A 14988-nucleotide genomic window follows, 5' to 3' on the forward strand; every position below is an offset into this window, starting at 1 on the left:
TTCAATATGAAAAAAAAGTTACATCACAGCAATATACATTTAAAAATATATAGCCTGTAGGTCTACTAATTACTATTTATATTACATAGGTCGCGCTGCACATTACTGGAGGCTGACCTGTTTCGCCGCCATCTTTCTGCTATAGATACCCGAAAGAGAACAACTTATCTAAAATAGTAATCGGTGGTAGGCTTGCAAAGTGTGGTCTATCTGTGAGGTACCGTTATTGCGCGTGCTTCAAAATGCATGCGCTTCGAACATAGGTCGTTGCATTCTAATGGTTCACCGCTAGATGGCAGAAAATATATACACGCTGTCCTTTTAGTGACATGGGTCGGTGTGAATATCAGTTTTAATGGGTTGTTTGTGTGTGTTTATACGCGACTTGACTAAAATTATCAAATGTACTTCAGTACTCAGTACAGTTGCTTTTAAATCAACGCTCAATCCATGATTAATAGTAAGCTGCATAAAAAAAATGTAAATTTAATACTGGTCTACTAATGACAAAGCTGCATTTTGGTGCGAGATCACATGTTGAAGCAACAACAACAAAAAAAAAAGAATATGTTGTTATTGAATTGTAATACTTCTAAAAGCAAGTAAAGTTTCTTTTTTTTTCTTATTTAAGACCCTGTAAAGTGAATTCGGAGATTTGTTGTGGCCCTTTAGAGTGCCTCGTTGTCACGCAATGGCTAAAGCTAAACCAAAGGCTTTAAGCGGATGTAGTTTTGCGGATCAAAACATGTGTAGGCATAAGAAATATGCTAGATGAAGTACTAGCATCCATTTTTCCAAGTCATAGTACTGGTTTTCAGCGCATTTAACAGCCACGGCCACATTTTTCTAGAGCAGAGAGAATGGCTTTATTTAATTTTTTACCATTTTAAAGCCTCATTTTATATACTTAGCAACTTTTTTTTTTAATCATTTGAATTTGGCAGGGTTGTTCACAAAACACTGTTCTCTTTGGTGTCTCAAATTTATAAGACATTTATTTTTACTTTACAGGGATTCTAAGAACGCACTTTGTATGTTTTGAACATCCAAAAATGAGACAATTTGTCTACATAATAGGATTTAAGCTTTGCAGTTTAAATGATCCCTTTTAAAAATCGTCAGTCATCTCAATTACATTGAACGTTGCATGTCTTCTTACTACACCCAGACGACTTGAACGTGACTTAACCTTTTGCAGTCTGCCCACTCCTTGTGACTGATTTGCCAGCAGCGACTCACATCTACACACTTCAGTCTCTTGCTGCGCTGCATTAATTTTTGCACAGTAACCATCTTCACGTCAGTTCTTTGCAGGTCAAGGTGTTGCACCCTTCCCAGTGGTTTGGAAACACAGGAAGCAGAAGCCTCAAAATATTGATGTAGGTAGCCAGAGTGCAGTACTTTGTGCAGAATGTTGTTCAGTGGGCACGGTAAAGAGACCAAGGAGAGCCTCTGGAGTAAAGGGGAACCAGTCAGGAGGCGAGAGATCACCTTCATCAAGGACATCCAGGACATGAGAGGCCGCATTTGGTTGTGCTCGTAAGAGAAACTGCAGACAAAACACATCAATGAACTTATTAATGCTATAACTCATAAGCGCATTCGGAAGAGCTCGATTGAACGGGGCATTGGCTTGGAATTTTCAGCCTCTATAGCGAAAATATAGGCTATAAAGTCCGTGCTTTTGGTGCGCAACCCACCGGAAATACTCAAGCAGAACACAATGACACAATGAATGTATACGGGAGCAACTCTGTCCGCTCACACATGTAAACAGGTTATCCCGAATGTTTCAGAAACCAGAATTTTGACCTTAACTCATTCACTGCCATGAATTCAAAAAAATCATTAAAAAATTAGGGGCAAGAGGCGATTCACATTTTTAATTGTAATTAATCGCATAACTTCACTAGTTAACTCACGATTAATCACAAATTCTATATCGGTTCTAAATGTACGATAATAAAATTCGAGGTTTTCATACTCTTGCTAACAAAAGTGGGAAAAAATGTTAAATAGAAATAGTTAAAATGGATGCCATTGACGTTTATAGCCGTCAATGGCAGTAAATGAATAAAAAAAAAAGAAAAGAAGAAAAGATAAAAAATTCGGGGCGTCTCACGATTAATCATAAATTCTATATCGGTTCTAAATGTACGATAATAAAATTCGAGGTTTTCATACTCTTGCTAACAAAAGTGGGGAAAAAAATGTTAAATAGAAATAGTTAAAATGGATGCCATTGACGTTTATAGCCGTCAATGGCAGTAAATGAATAAAAAAAAAAAGAAGAAGAAAAGATAAAAAATTAGGGGCGTCTCACGATTAATCATAAATTCTATATCGGTTCTAAATGTACGATAATAAAATTCGAGGTTTTCATACTCTTGTTAACAAAGGTGGGAAAAAAATGTTAAATAGAAATAGTTAAAATGGATGCCATTGACGTTTATAGCCGTCAATGGCAGTAAATGAATAAAAAAAGAAAAAAGAAGAAAAGATAAAAAATTCGGGGCGTCTCACGATTAATCATAAATTCTATATCGGTTCTAAATGTACGATAATAAAATTCGAGGTTTTCATACTCTTGCTAACAAAAGTGGGAAAAAAATGTTAAATAGAAATAGTTAAAATGGATGCCATTGACGTTTATAGCCGTCAATGGCAGTAAATGAATAAAAAAAAAAGAAGAAAAGATAAAAAATTCGGGGCGTCTCACGATTAATCATAAATTCTATATCGGTTCTAAATGTACGATAATAAAATTCGAGGTTTTCATACTCTTGTTAACAAAAGTGGGAAAAAAATGTTAAATAGAAATAGTTAAAATGGATGTCATTGACGTTTATAGCCGTCAATGGCAGTAAATGAATAAAAAAAAAAAGAAGAAGAAAAGATAAAAAATTAGGGGCGTCTCACGATTAATCATAAATTCTATATCGGTTCTAAATGTACGATAATAAAATTCGAGGTTTTCATACTCTTGCTAACAAAAGTGGGAAAAAAATGTTAAATAGAAATAGTTAAAATGGATGCCATTGACGTTTATAGCCGTCAATGGCAGTAAATGAATAAAAAAAAAAGAAGAAAAGATAAAAAATTCGGGGCGTCTCACGATTAATCATAAATTCTATATCGGTTCTAAATGTACGATAATAAAATTCGAGGTTTTCATACTCTTGTTAACAAAAGTGGGAAAAAAATGTTAAATAGAAATAGTTAAAATGGATGTCATTGACGTTTATAGCCGTCAATGGCAGTAAATGAATAAAAAAAAAAAAGAAGAAGAAAAGATAAAAAATTAGGGGCGTCTCACGATTAATCATAAATTCTATATCGGTTCTAAATGTACGATAATAAAATTCGAGGTTTTCATACTCTTGCTAACAAAAGTGGGGAAAAAAATGTTAAATAGAAATAGTTAAAATGGATGTCATTGACGTTTATAGCCGTCAATGGCAGTAAATGAATAAAAAAAAAAAAGAAGAAGAAAAGATAAAAAATTAGGGGCGTCTCACGATTAATCATAAATTCTATATCGGTTCTAAATGTACGATAATAAAATTCGAGGTTTTCATACTCTTGCTAACAAAAGTGGGAAAAAAATGTTAAATAGAAATAGTTAAAATGGATGCCATTGACGTTTATAGCCGTCAATGGCAGTAAATGAATAAAAAAAAAAGAAGAAAAGATAAAAAATTCGGGGCGTCTCACGATTAATCATAAATTCTATATCGGTTCTAAATGTACGATAATAAAATTCGAGGTTTTCATACTCTTGTTAACAAAAGTGGGAAAAAAATGTTAAATAGAAATAGTTAAAATGGATGTCATTGACGTTTATAGCCGTCAATGGCAGTAAATGAATAAAAAAAAAAAAGAAGAAGAAAAGATAAAAAATTAGGGGCGTCTCACGATTAATCATAAATTCTATATCGGTTCTAAATGTACGATAATAAAATTCGAGGTTTTCATACTCTTGCTAACAAAAGTGGGGAAAAAAATGTTAAATAGAAATAGTTAAAATGGATGCCATTGACGTTTATAGCCGTCAATGGCAGTAAATGAATAAAGAAAAGAAGAAAAGATAAAAAATTCGGGGCGTCTCACGATTAATCATAAATTCTATATCGGTTCTAAATGTACGATAATAAAATTCGAGGTTTTCATACTCTTGCTAACAAAAGTGGGAAAAAATGTTAAATAGAAATAGTTAAAATGGATGCCATTGACGTTTATAGCCGTCAATGGCAGTAAATGAATAAAAAAAAAAGAAAAGATAAAAAATTCGGGGCGTCTCACGATTAATCATAAATTCTATATCGGTTCTAAATGTACGATAATAAAATTCGAGGTTTTCATACTCTTGCTAACAAAAGTGGGGAAAAAAATGTTAAATAAAAATAGTTAAAATGGATGCCATTGACGTTTATAGCCGTCAATGGCAGTAAATGAATAAAAAAAAAAAGAAAAGAAGAAAAGATAAAAAATTCGGGGCGTCTCACGATTAATCATAAATTCTATATCGGTTCTAAATGTACGATAATAAAATTCGAGGTTTTCATACTCTTGCTAACAAAAGTGGGAAAAAAATGTTAAACAGAAATAGTTAAAATGGATGCCATTGACGTTTATAGCCGTCAATGGCAGTAAATGAATAAAAAAAGAAAAAAGAAGAAAAGATAAAAAATTCGGGGCGTCTCACGATTAATCATAAATTCTATATCGGTTCTAAATGTACGATAATAAAATTCGAGGTTTTCATACTCTTGTTAACAAAAGTGGGAAAAAAATGTTAAATAGAAATAGTTAAAATGAATGCCATTGACGTTTATAGCCGTCAATGGCAGTAAATGAATAAAAAAAAAAAGAAAAGAAGAAAAGATAAAAAATTCGGGGCGTCTCACGATTAATCATAAATTCTATATCGGTTCTAAATGTACGATAATAAAATTCGAGGTTTTCATACTCTTGCTAACAAAAGTGGGAAAAAAATGTTAAATCGAAATAGTTAAAATGGATGCCATTGACGTTTATAGCCGTCAATGGCAGTAAATGAAGAAAAAAAAAAGAAAAAGAAGAAAAGATAAAAAATTCGGGGCGTCTCACGATTAATCATAAATTGTTTATCTGTTCTAAATGTACCACAAAAAAATTTAGGTTTTCATATTCTTGTTAACAAAAGTGAAGGAAAAAAAAAGTTAAACTAATAGTTAAGAAATGGCTAAAATGATTTGTTTACGTTTATAGCCGTCAATGGCAGTGAATGAGTTTAACCTGAATAAATTTTTTGCAAATATAGTTTTTCGTTTTGTAACTGTATTAAATTTTGTTGCATCTGATGTGGTAGCGTGACAATTAAAGGGATACTTGACTCATTGAGCCATTTCCAGCAGTCAAAAGTTAATATTTTGTCCAGAGTGAATTTGATAACTTCATTATTTTTCGTGTACAATTAATAACTTTAAAAACATTTTTTTCCACTTGCTGTCGACTGAACATGACATTACCTGTGCTGAGGAAGTAGGTAACGACCAATCATGGCTCACCTGTTTTCTGGGTTTGGTCAGCAAACTGAGCCATGATTGGTCGATACCTCTTTCCTCAGCACAGGTGATTTCATCTTCAGTGGAAAATTTATTGTACACAAAAAATAATGAAGTACCAAATTAACTCTTTGACTGCCAGACGTTTTCAGAAAAGGGATGCCGTGGGTGCCAGCCGATTTTAAGCATTTTGACTGATCTTTCAAGGTCCATAGAAAATGATGTGTTTGGACTATGGAAACACACATACTACCAAATGAAAGATTGGACTCTCACCTTTTATCAGAAAAAAAAGTTTGTTTCTACCTTATTCCGTTTTTCAGTAATCAACAATAAAAAATGGTTAGTTTCACCTCTGTTTTGAAACAAGCGTCTTTTAACGTCTTTGGCACTCCTCCATAGGATTTTACTAAACGTTATTTAACGTTTTTGGCAGTCAAAGAGTTAATTCTGGACAAAAATTTTTTTAAAAAATTTGCTGCTGAAAATGGCTTAATTAGTCAATTTTGAATCTGACTCGGATTCAACAGTTTGAACCTACGATGAATTAATTCACTTTATATGATTTCCTATGGAGAAAAAAATGAAATGAGAGGATTGTGTAAAATGTTTTTTTTTCACATTCCATAGTGCTAAATATCATTCCAAGTCTTACTTGAGTGTCAGAGAGCAAAGGTTGGGCAGACTTGGAAGCTCGCGCTCATCCGGTTCGAGATCCAACCATGGTGTGGGAGGCTCTGCATAAACGAGCAAGTCTTTGAGCTTGGGACAGGCCCGGATGAGCTCCAGCAGGGTTGAATCAGGATTCGTTCTCACTCCTTCCAAAGTCAGCGACACCAGGGAGGAACCTGAGACTTGCAGGGCAGGAAGAAGATCCTGGAGAAGACCTCGGTGCTGCACGGAGACGCTCCTCAGCTGACCTGACCACGACTGCAGCCTTGAGGCCAAAAGAGATGGCAAACTTCTTCCTCCGTTGTTCTCTTCCTCTTCCACTTTCACAGATATGGAGGTGATATTCGGGCATAAACAGCCAAAACTGTCCAGGGACTCGCATGTTAAAACTTTAACATCTCTTAAGCGCAGTGTTAGGTGCTCATCGCCGCCGATGACCTTTGCTTCACCGTGAGAGCAACCTCCCTCATCATCCTCACTTTCACTCACGTCACCGTTTTGTGCTTCTGCTCTCCTCGCCTCCCACGCATCGATTTGCTGCACGCGCCTCCTCTCCCTCCACACCTCCTCCAACCTCGGCAGTCCTTCTCTACCGGCAAACGCGTCCACCCGTGTAAAGTCTCCGTGCTGGATCAGAAAGCAAGCCTGTGAGAGATCCTCCACGGCCAGTCTCTCCAGGTAAGGCAGAGAGAGGAGGAGGTACGAGATTACTGCGGCAAGGTCTCCCTCCTGTTCCCCGAAGCCGATATCAAGAGCGAGCAAACTACGCAGAGGCGGCGGCGGCGGTGGCGAGGCGGACGTGGAAGAGGAGGAGCCGGGAGGCAAACATTTCGACGAATGGCCGAAAGCTCCGAGGGGAAGGAGCGCGGCGGGGGGGAGGAAGTGACACCCCGATACATCCAAATGCCGCAGGAAAGGGCAGCAGAGGACGATGGTCCTGATGACGCCGGCGTCACATGACGTACCCGCCAGGGAAAGGGAACGCAATGCCGGTAGGCAGCGCAGGGTGTCTGCGAGCGCCTTGGAAGGCGGCTGCTGGGCTCCAGATAAGATGAGGTTGTGCAGGCCCTACAGGGTGCAAGAAAAGACGACAGTTGTTTGTCAATTTGTTTGACAATTGTTCATTTCAAAACTTCTTTCGCCATTAACTCATTCACTGCCATTGACGGCTATAAACGTCAAAAATTAATTTGAACTATTTCTATTCATTTTTGTTAACAAGAGTATGAAAACCTATTTTTTTTATTGTACATTTAGAACTGATATAAAAAATGTGATTAATATTTAGTTAACTAGTTCAGTCATGTGATTAATTACAATTAAAAAAAATGTAATTGCTTGTCAACCCAATTTGATTTTATGACAGTGATTGAGTTAATATGACTTACAACTTTTATATCGCCATTCAATGTTTTTTTTTTTTTTAATCTTTTACAAAGCGGAAGTAAAAAAACCTGAAATAATGTGGTTGCACATCCGCTTATTACAATGTCTGTGTTCAGAATTAACTACTCACATTCAAACTAATGAGTCAACCACAAATCTGCCATCATTTAAGTGCAACCTGATGAACGCCAAACAAAGTTCAGATGTTATCGTAGGCTATTCCTGACGTGGTTTCGTGCCTACACCGACGGTTCATAACTCTCTCCACCTTGAATTAAGGTTCCAGTTTCAGCTGATGAAAAAGCTTGTGCTAGCTACCACATGTTTATTTTTACTTCCCATATTCAGTTGTGCAGGTTATAGGCACATTTATTGTGGGCAAAGTTTTTAAATGATTCATGCCAGTGCTAGATTTTGTATTTATATTTATTTATTTATTTATTTATTTATTTGCACTCTGGATGTGGAGAGAGGCACATATTCTTCTCTGGAGGGAGTCTGAGAGTCTACACAACTCTCACCAAAATATTTTTGCTCATTTTTTGAAAAGGTGCCACTAGAATAGTTGGAAAAGTCACAAAATATAGCAAGTTGCTAAATTGGCAACACTGAGTAGTCACCCTAGCTCTGCTCTGGTTACCATGGTAACGAAAGCCGCACTCCGGATTTACACGTTACATTTGCTATAATTCCTTTACCTCGTATGCTTGTGTATTTTAAGCAAAAAATGGCAGACTTTTTATGATGATAAATTGGAAATGCTTTACATTGTGAACAAATTAATGTCCCCTTTAACTCATTCACTGCCATTGACGGTTATGAACGTCAAAAAATAATTTTAACTATTTCTATTAGTTTAAAAAAAAATCTTCTTTTGTTAACAAGAGTATGAAAACCTAGATTTTTTTTAATTGTACATTTGGAACTGATATAAAATTTGTGATTAATAACTATTGAAGTAATGCGATTAATTACGAGTAAAAACATTTTTATCACCTAACGCCCCTAATTTTTAATAATCATCTCATCAGGCGATTATTTTTTTTTTATTGTAATTAATCGCATGACTTCACTAGTGTAATGTTGTAAATGTACATTTTCACACTCTTGGTAACAAAAGTGGAAAAAAAATGTTAAACTAATAGAAATAGTTCAAATGAATTTTGGACGTTTATAGCCGTCAATGGCAGCGAATGAGTTAACGTGGTGTCCTTCAGTAACTTGTTTTTGGCATTGTTACACATCAAAATGGAGTGATTCTGATATTGCACCTAACTACTTTTTACAATGGCAGCACTTATAAGCATTAAGAAACTTGTTGTACAGTGTCGAAAGTGTATCGGACCTGGCAGCGTGCAGCAATGATGGCACACAGGGCGGAGGTGACCAGACCGGGGCACCTGTCCAGGCATAGTCCTCTCAGCTGAGGCACTAACAGGAGATGGAGGGCAGCACGAGAAAGTTCTTTTCTAGAGCACAGCAGGCCAGTCAGTTCCTCCACCAACTCGGCAGCTTTATGAGAGAGAGAGAGGGAAAAAAACCTCAGGAAGTTAGATCGCTTTATGAGGCAATTTTATCAGTGCGGTGCAAATGTACAGTACATGATGCCTGTGACTCACAGAGCACATTAAAAGGTCCCATGATGTGTCTGAAACAATAGTGATCCATGTAGTTATCAGTGTAATCTTTCACCCACAACTTCTTCATATTGTCAGCCAAGCTCAGCAGACAAAGTCGCGTCAGTGAAGGCACGGAGTCGTCCTCATCCGTCATTCCACCGCGCCTCGTCTTCTTCCACTTGGGCTGGACTTTCATCATATGGTCGCCAGAGGCTCGAAACAGGGACATCTTTTGCAGTCCCAATCAGATCGATTGGGCTCTCAGGTCACAGAACCGTTCCTGCAACACACAATAATGATGAATTTATCTTTTCAGCAATTTTTTTATGGCGCTTGTTAGAGTTTGACTTGACTTTGACTCCGGCTAGAGGCAGCACACACCCTGGAGTAATTAAAAAATCACAATCACGTGACGTTAAAACGTGACATTCATCCTATTATTACGGGATATTCAACTTTTTTATGGGGGCAGCAATACGTATAAAAACTCAAAAATCAACTTTCCCCACTAAAATCTACCGCACTGAAAATTCATGAACGGCGCATGAGTACTTTTTTTTTTATTGTGTTGCTAAAAAAATGAAGAACAGTTTAGCGGCTCTGATTCACATACAAATATGTACACATACAAGTACACAACAAAATATACTGTCGTGTAAGTGACATTTAGCTTGCATTGCAGGGCCTTCAGTACTAGTGTTACTTCCACTGAATACACTTGTAACTAACTCTGAATAATCAAACTGGATGAAATATGGAATCAGCGAATGAACAAATGAAACAGTTCACTGAGGCTTACCTGTCAGAGTGAACAAAAAGAAACGGTTTTTGAAAGTGTTCAAACAAGCTTCGGCAAAAACACTTCCTAAAAAAAAAACACTTCCTGGTTAGCAAATTAAGCCCTGAATTTAGTCTGGCAGGCATTTTCGCAACGTAACCTCCGCAAAACACAACATTTCACAACTGCAGCTGCGACAACCTGCTGTAGATGAAACCTAAAAGATGACGATGATAATAATAATAATAATAATAAATATAGACTACTATTCTTTTTTTAAATTAAAATATACAAGAGGGCCTTTGACATTGAGGTTAAAAAGCATACAGGAGGTGCTGCATATTTTTCGTGTCATTGCACATGAAGCTGTTTCGTTTAGTAGACGAGAGAAAGGTGCAAATGTCATATGAGGACGCCGCGATCATATTGTCAATCAGATTAGGACCCTGGCGTTATGGGCGCGGTATTTACTCTCTTTCTCTCTGTCTCTCTCTCTGTCTCTCTCTCTGTCTTTCTCTCTCTCTGTCTCTCCGTCTCTCTCTCTCTCTTTCTCACTCTATCTCTCTCTCTGTCTCTTTCTCTCTCTCCGTCTCTCTCTCTCTCTCTCTCTCTCTCTTTCTCTCTCTCTCCGTCTCTCTCTCTCTCTTTCTCTCTCTATCTCTTTCTCTGTCTCTCTCTCTCTCTCTCTCCATCTCTCTCTCCCTGTCTCTCTCTCCGTCTCTCTCTCTCTCTTTCTCACTCTATCTCTTTGTCTCTTTCTCTCTCTCTGTCTCTCTCTCTCTTTCTCTCTCTCCCCGTCTCTCTCTCTCTCTTTCTCTCTCTATCTCTTTCTGTCTCTCTCTCTCTCTCTCCATCTCTCTCCCTGTCTCTCTCTCTCTCTCTCTCTCTCGCTCTCTCTCTCTCTCATGCAGGTGACCATCGGGACATTAACCACACCTACAGTACGTACCTCATATTTCTTGTCAAGTTATTTATGTCAATTGTGCACATTTGTACTTAACTGCAGGTGAATGTTTTGCATGCAACAGTAATACACTCAATTAAAAACGAACACAACAGTGATAATCACAATTGTTTTGTACTGTTCATGTATTTCGGGCGTATGTGTGTGAAAGATTGCTTGGTTGACTGGCAACCAGGTATCTCGCCCAAAATCAGCATTATTTGCTTTTACCTGCACACCTAGAGAAACTATTTTTTCGACAAACAATCTTGGTATTGCCATCTTCAAAAGAATTCACTTGATTTAAAAAAAAAAAAAAAAATCCAAATGCCTGATACACTCAGCTGAATGTTTTTGTTTTGCCACTCAAAAAGTCAACCTGACTAACTGTCTCAAGTCCAAAGTCCCGCCCCATCTACCCAACACTCTTGTAGTCAGCACTGCACTTGGGACTGCTGGGAAATATAATGCTAGGAATTTACCTGCATAGCGGTCTGGTTGAACATTAACAAAAAAAAAACACAGCAGGTGACAACCATGATAAGGTAGTACAGTATTTTCTTTGTTTTTTTATTTTTTGTGAACAGATCATTTGACATTCACCAGGCCAGACCTTATTAGCTACGTAAGTTATATTAAGTTCCATGCAACCCTGTTAATCAAAAACACATTCAGATATTCATCCATCCATCCACACGCAGACGAGACCCGCTCCAGCGAGAGGTGAAGATGAAGCCAGCGGAACCACATCCATCGTCGTCAAAAAGCAAAGATGCGGAATCCCTAAAAGGCATCTGATGCAAAACTAGAAATTCTGTTCATTTAAGTTATGAGCAGGAGTTTTTACACATCAAAAATGGTGGCGGTATCACCGTATTAAATATTGTAGCTTCACCTCTCTACGTATTTGTGTCATTGATCAACTGTTTCTAATATCTAATAAAGTTCTTTATTAGTAGTAGCAGCAGCGAGTCAACACTTTCATTATTAGCGCAACCACCGTCTTACACGCTTCACTTTCTCGGGAGCCATAATTGACAGCAAAAATATGATCATGGGTACAAACGTAGAATAAGAATATACACTCTGGCCATGAGTTTATGTTGCTTATGCTTTTTTTTTTCTTCTTTTCTTTTCTTTTTTCTGGAGAGCTCAGTATTGTTCATTCGGTAATTTTACCGATTTGACATGTCATCATCATTGCTCTCTTTTTTTTTTTTTGTATTTTTTTTTTGTATGTGGGTGATTATGTGTATGTGCGTGCGTGCGAGTGTGTGTGCATTCATTAGTTCACCTAAAACCTATTAAAAAAAATCCCATACCGTTCACCTAAACCGAACATTTCCAGCCAGAGTTGTGAGGCCGTCAGGAGACCTGAGGAAGGACTAAAGAAAGAAAGGAAAGTGAAAGTGTATGATGCTTATGCTAATGCTAACTAGCAATTAAATATACAGTCGCTGATGTATTGCAAAGTTGTTGTTTTTTTTTTTTTTTGCCAGACTGGCCAGTACAGTTCTATAAATTACACTTGCAAATAAACATAAAAGGTTGGCTACTTTATATAATCGAATGACAGCCTGAGTATGATTCATTTCCATTATCAATCATTAAGAGGACAAGCAACATTTGAAGTCATTCAAAGTGATGTCAAGTGTGGAGGAGGAGCTACTTGGGGGATGGCACCACGTTCCTTCCAGCCACATACACCTCCACTATGTTCCGATCGTCACCTGCGTGACCAAAAAAAAACAAAATATCATGCTGAGGATCGGTCGCGTGATGCACAAAGGAATCGTCAGAAAAGGAATCTTCAAAACTGGGCAAACTCACCCAAATTCAAGAACTTTTCCAGAAGAATCTGAAATTAAAATGAAGATAAATCAGTTACCGTAGATCTACTGTTAATTTCTGTTTCACCACCAGATGTTTTAAAAAAAATGTTTTTTTAAGTTAGTTTTAAGTAGGGGTGTTCGGGAAAAAATCGATTCGGCAATATATCGCGATATTACAGCGCGCAATTCTCGAATCGATTCGATATGCGGCCGAATCGATTTTTAAACATCAATTTGTTATGTGAATATTCAACAAAACGTCTTACTTAGGGTTAGGATTCACACATTAAGCATGCAAAAGTGTTATATTAATGGAACATCAAGCTTTAATATTTGATTTCAGCGCTGTTCAAACATGAAACAGACTGCAACCCGAATTTTCCGATAAATAAATAAATTTTCATACAAATCTTACAGTGTACATGTACAAGTTTACTGATTAGTAATTTCTAAATTTGCGTTTTTTTTTTGTTTTGTTGCAATAATCAATTTATAGATTCGTATCGGGATTAATCGGTATCGAATCGAATCGTGACCTATGAATCGCGATATGAATCGAATCGCCAGGTACTAGGCAATTCACAACCCTAGTTTTAAGTAAACGAATGAATGAATGAATAAATAAATAAATAAATAAATAAAAACGTGAAAGTTCATTTACGAAATGTATTACCAGGATGAACATGAAGGACAATTTTGCTAATGTAGTACATTTTATTTTGTTAAAATGTTTTTTTCATATTTCTAATTAATTCATAGTTTGTTTGTTTTTTGGGTGCTTAAGCAAAGCAGATTTAAAAACCGATCCAAATGCTTCAATTTGTGTGGAGTGGATTCAAGGCTTTCCCTCCCAAATAGTAAACACGATTTTGGTAGATTAAGGATGAGCTAAGGATAGACCAGAATGTGACACTCCTGGGATTGAAAAGATCCGCAAATAAGACACATTGTTGGTAAACTGAAGGAATTAAAAAAAAAAAAAAAAAAAAAGTCACGAAATGTACACAGCTAAGTGGCCTCAGCCCGATTGTTTGGTGAGTACCAAGGTTGGGATGACTGCCTTCAAACATGACAAAACAGCCAGCATGATTGTTTTAACCAAAGCAAGAATTCATTCTTGACCAAACCAAATTGGACAAATGCCATTCAGTGCTCCACTTTCAAACACACCTTTGGTTCTTCGTGCTGGATCAAGTCAATCGGCCCACCGGCAACTCCTACGTTCACTCTCAGTGCATCAAAGTCCTTTCCCACTTCAAAGTTTCCGATTTGGTCATCCAGGGACAAAGCTAAAGACGAAAAAAACAAAAAAAACATTCATCTCCTTTTCACATATCAAGATTACGCAATGCAACTTTGTATGAATTATACCTTGGCTTGCGGGGAAAAAATTAAAATGAATAAATAATTAATCATACCTTGGCTGCCTCCCAGCGTAGCCAACCTGAACACCTCCTCGAAGGTGAGCGTCTCATGTTCCGGGTCCTGAATGCTCAGGATTTTGGACGTCTCCAAGGCTCTTCTCACGGCATCCAGCATGGAGGCCGAGTAGCCGCCGGCCACGTCTGACCCGCAACGTATCAAAAGGGATCACAAGATCAAGAACCAGACAGACAACATTTTCCAGGATTGACATGAGATTTAAATCAAATCGGGTTTTTCCAGTTGTTTTTTTTTTTAGTATTGCTAGATGCTCTCGTAATTCTGTTCCCACCTGTCCCAAGGCCAAGCTTCACTTTGTGATTCAGGACATTACGGACATTGAGCAGCCCGCTGCACAACCTGCGTAGACGGATCATAAATCCGAAAGTCACACACAAACTCGTCCGTCTGCAAAAGCGAGGGCGTTCCAAAACACGAATCGGTCACACTTACGAGATGTTGGAATTTGGACAGTGAGACAAAGAAGCTCCTGTTTCTCGAAACAAGGCCAACTCCTCGTCGCTCAGATGGCAGCCGTGCGCCATCACCGTCTGTCAAGGCAACAAAATGAACCAAAGCGTCTGCCGGGACGTTTTTACACCGACCGGGCGGTAACTGTTCTCACTTTGTTGGTAAGCAGGTTGTGTTTGTGGTAGACATCCGTGTAGGAATCAGAATCGGGGAACAGCTCTTTCACAATCTTGACCTCCTCAACATTTTCACTGATATGACTCTGGGAAGGAATACAGTCATCATAAAATGATCTCAACTTTAAACATTTCTTGACAAT

The 14988-nt window shown here is 37.5% G+C and overlaps 2 protein-coding genes across 3 annotated transcripts in view; both read right to left on the minus strand.

Annotated features, from left to right (window-relative positions):
* Nucleotides 1-977: 977 nt before the first annotated feature.
* On the minus strand, nucleotides 978-10163 carry LOC144048924 (uncharacterized). Its single transcript, XM_077561415.1, has 5 exons — nucleotides 10023-10163; nucleotides 9224-9503; nucleotides 8950-9116; nucleotides 6202-7286; nucleotides 978-1549 (listed from the first exon to the last, which is right to left on the minus strand). Exons 2-5 carry the CDS (start codon nucleotides 9450-9452, stop codon nucleotides 1159-1161), a joined length of 1872 nt encoding a protein of 623 aa, XP_077417541.1. The 5' UTR covers nucleotides 9453-9503; nucleotides 10023-10163; the 3' UTR covers nucleotides 978-1158.
* A 1322-nt stretch (nucleotides 10164-11485) lies between these two features.
* Nucleotides 11486-14988, minus strand: part of gda (guanine deaminase) — an 11567-nt gene continuing 8064 nt past the window's right edge. For both annotated transcript variants that reach the window (XM_077561558.1, XM_077561556.1), the window contains 7 exons: nucleotides 14824-14931; nucleotides 14652-14749; nucleotides 14491-14558; nucleotides 14195-14341; nucleotides 13947-14065; nucleotides 12775-12802; nucleotides 11486-12674 (listed from right to left, as the gene is read on the minus strand). In XM_077561558.1, coding sequence (XP_077417684.1) covers nucleotides 12610-12674; nucleotides 12775-12802; nucleotides 13947-14065; nucleotides 14195-14341; nucleotides 14491-14558; nucleotides 14652-14749; nucleotides 14824-14931 — 633 coding nt within the window. In that variant the 3' untranslated portion in view covers nucleotides 11486-12609. The remainder of the gene's footprint in view (nucleotides 12675-12774; nucleotides 12803-13946; nucleotides 14066-14194; nucleotides 14342-14490; nucleotides 14559-14651; nucleotides 14750-14823; nucleotides 14932-14988) is intronic.

Source organism: Vanacampus margaritifer, chromosome 3, assembly GCF_051991255.1.
Source record: "Vanacampus margaritifer isolate UIUO_Vmar chromosome 3, RoL_Vmar_1.0, whole genome shotgun sequence".
Lineage (NCBI taxonomy): Eukaryota > Metazoa > Chordata > Actinopteri > Syngnathiformes > Syngnathidae > Vanacampus > Vanacampus margaritifer.

Excerpts from the sequence above, each read along its gene's own strand:
- LOC144048924 (XM_077561415.1), bottom strand. The coding sequence starts at position 9,452 with ATGTCCCTGTTTCGAGCCTCTGGCGACCATATGATGAAAGTCCAGCCC. Across the intron at positions 9,117-9,223 it reads GGGACCTTTTAATGTGCTCT|CTGCCGAGTTGGTGGAGGAA; the intron begins GTGAGTCACAGG and ends TCTCTCATAAAG. Across the intron at positions 7,287-8,949 it reads TCATTGCTGCACGCTGCCAG|GGCCTGCACAACCTCATCTT; the intron begins GTCCGATACACT and ends TGCACCCTGTAG.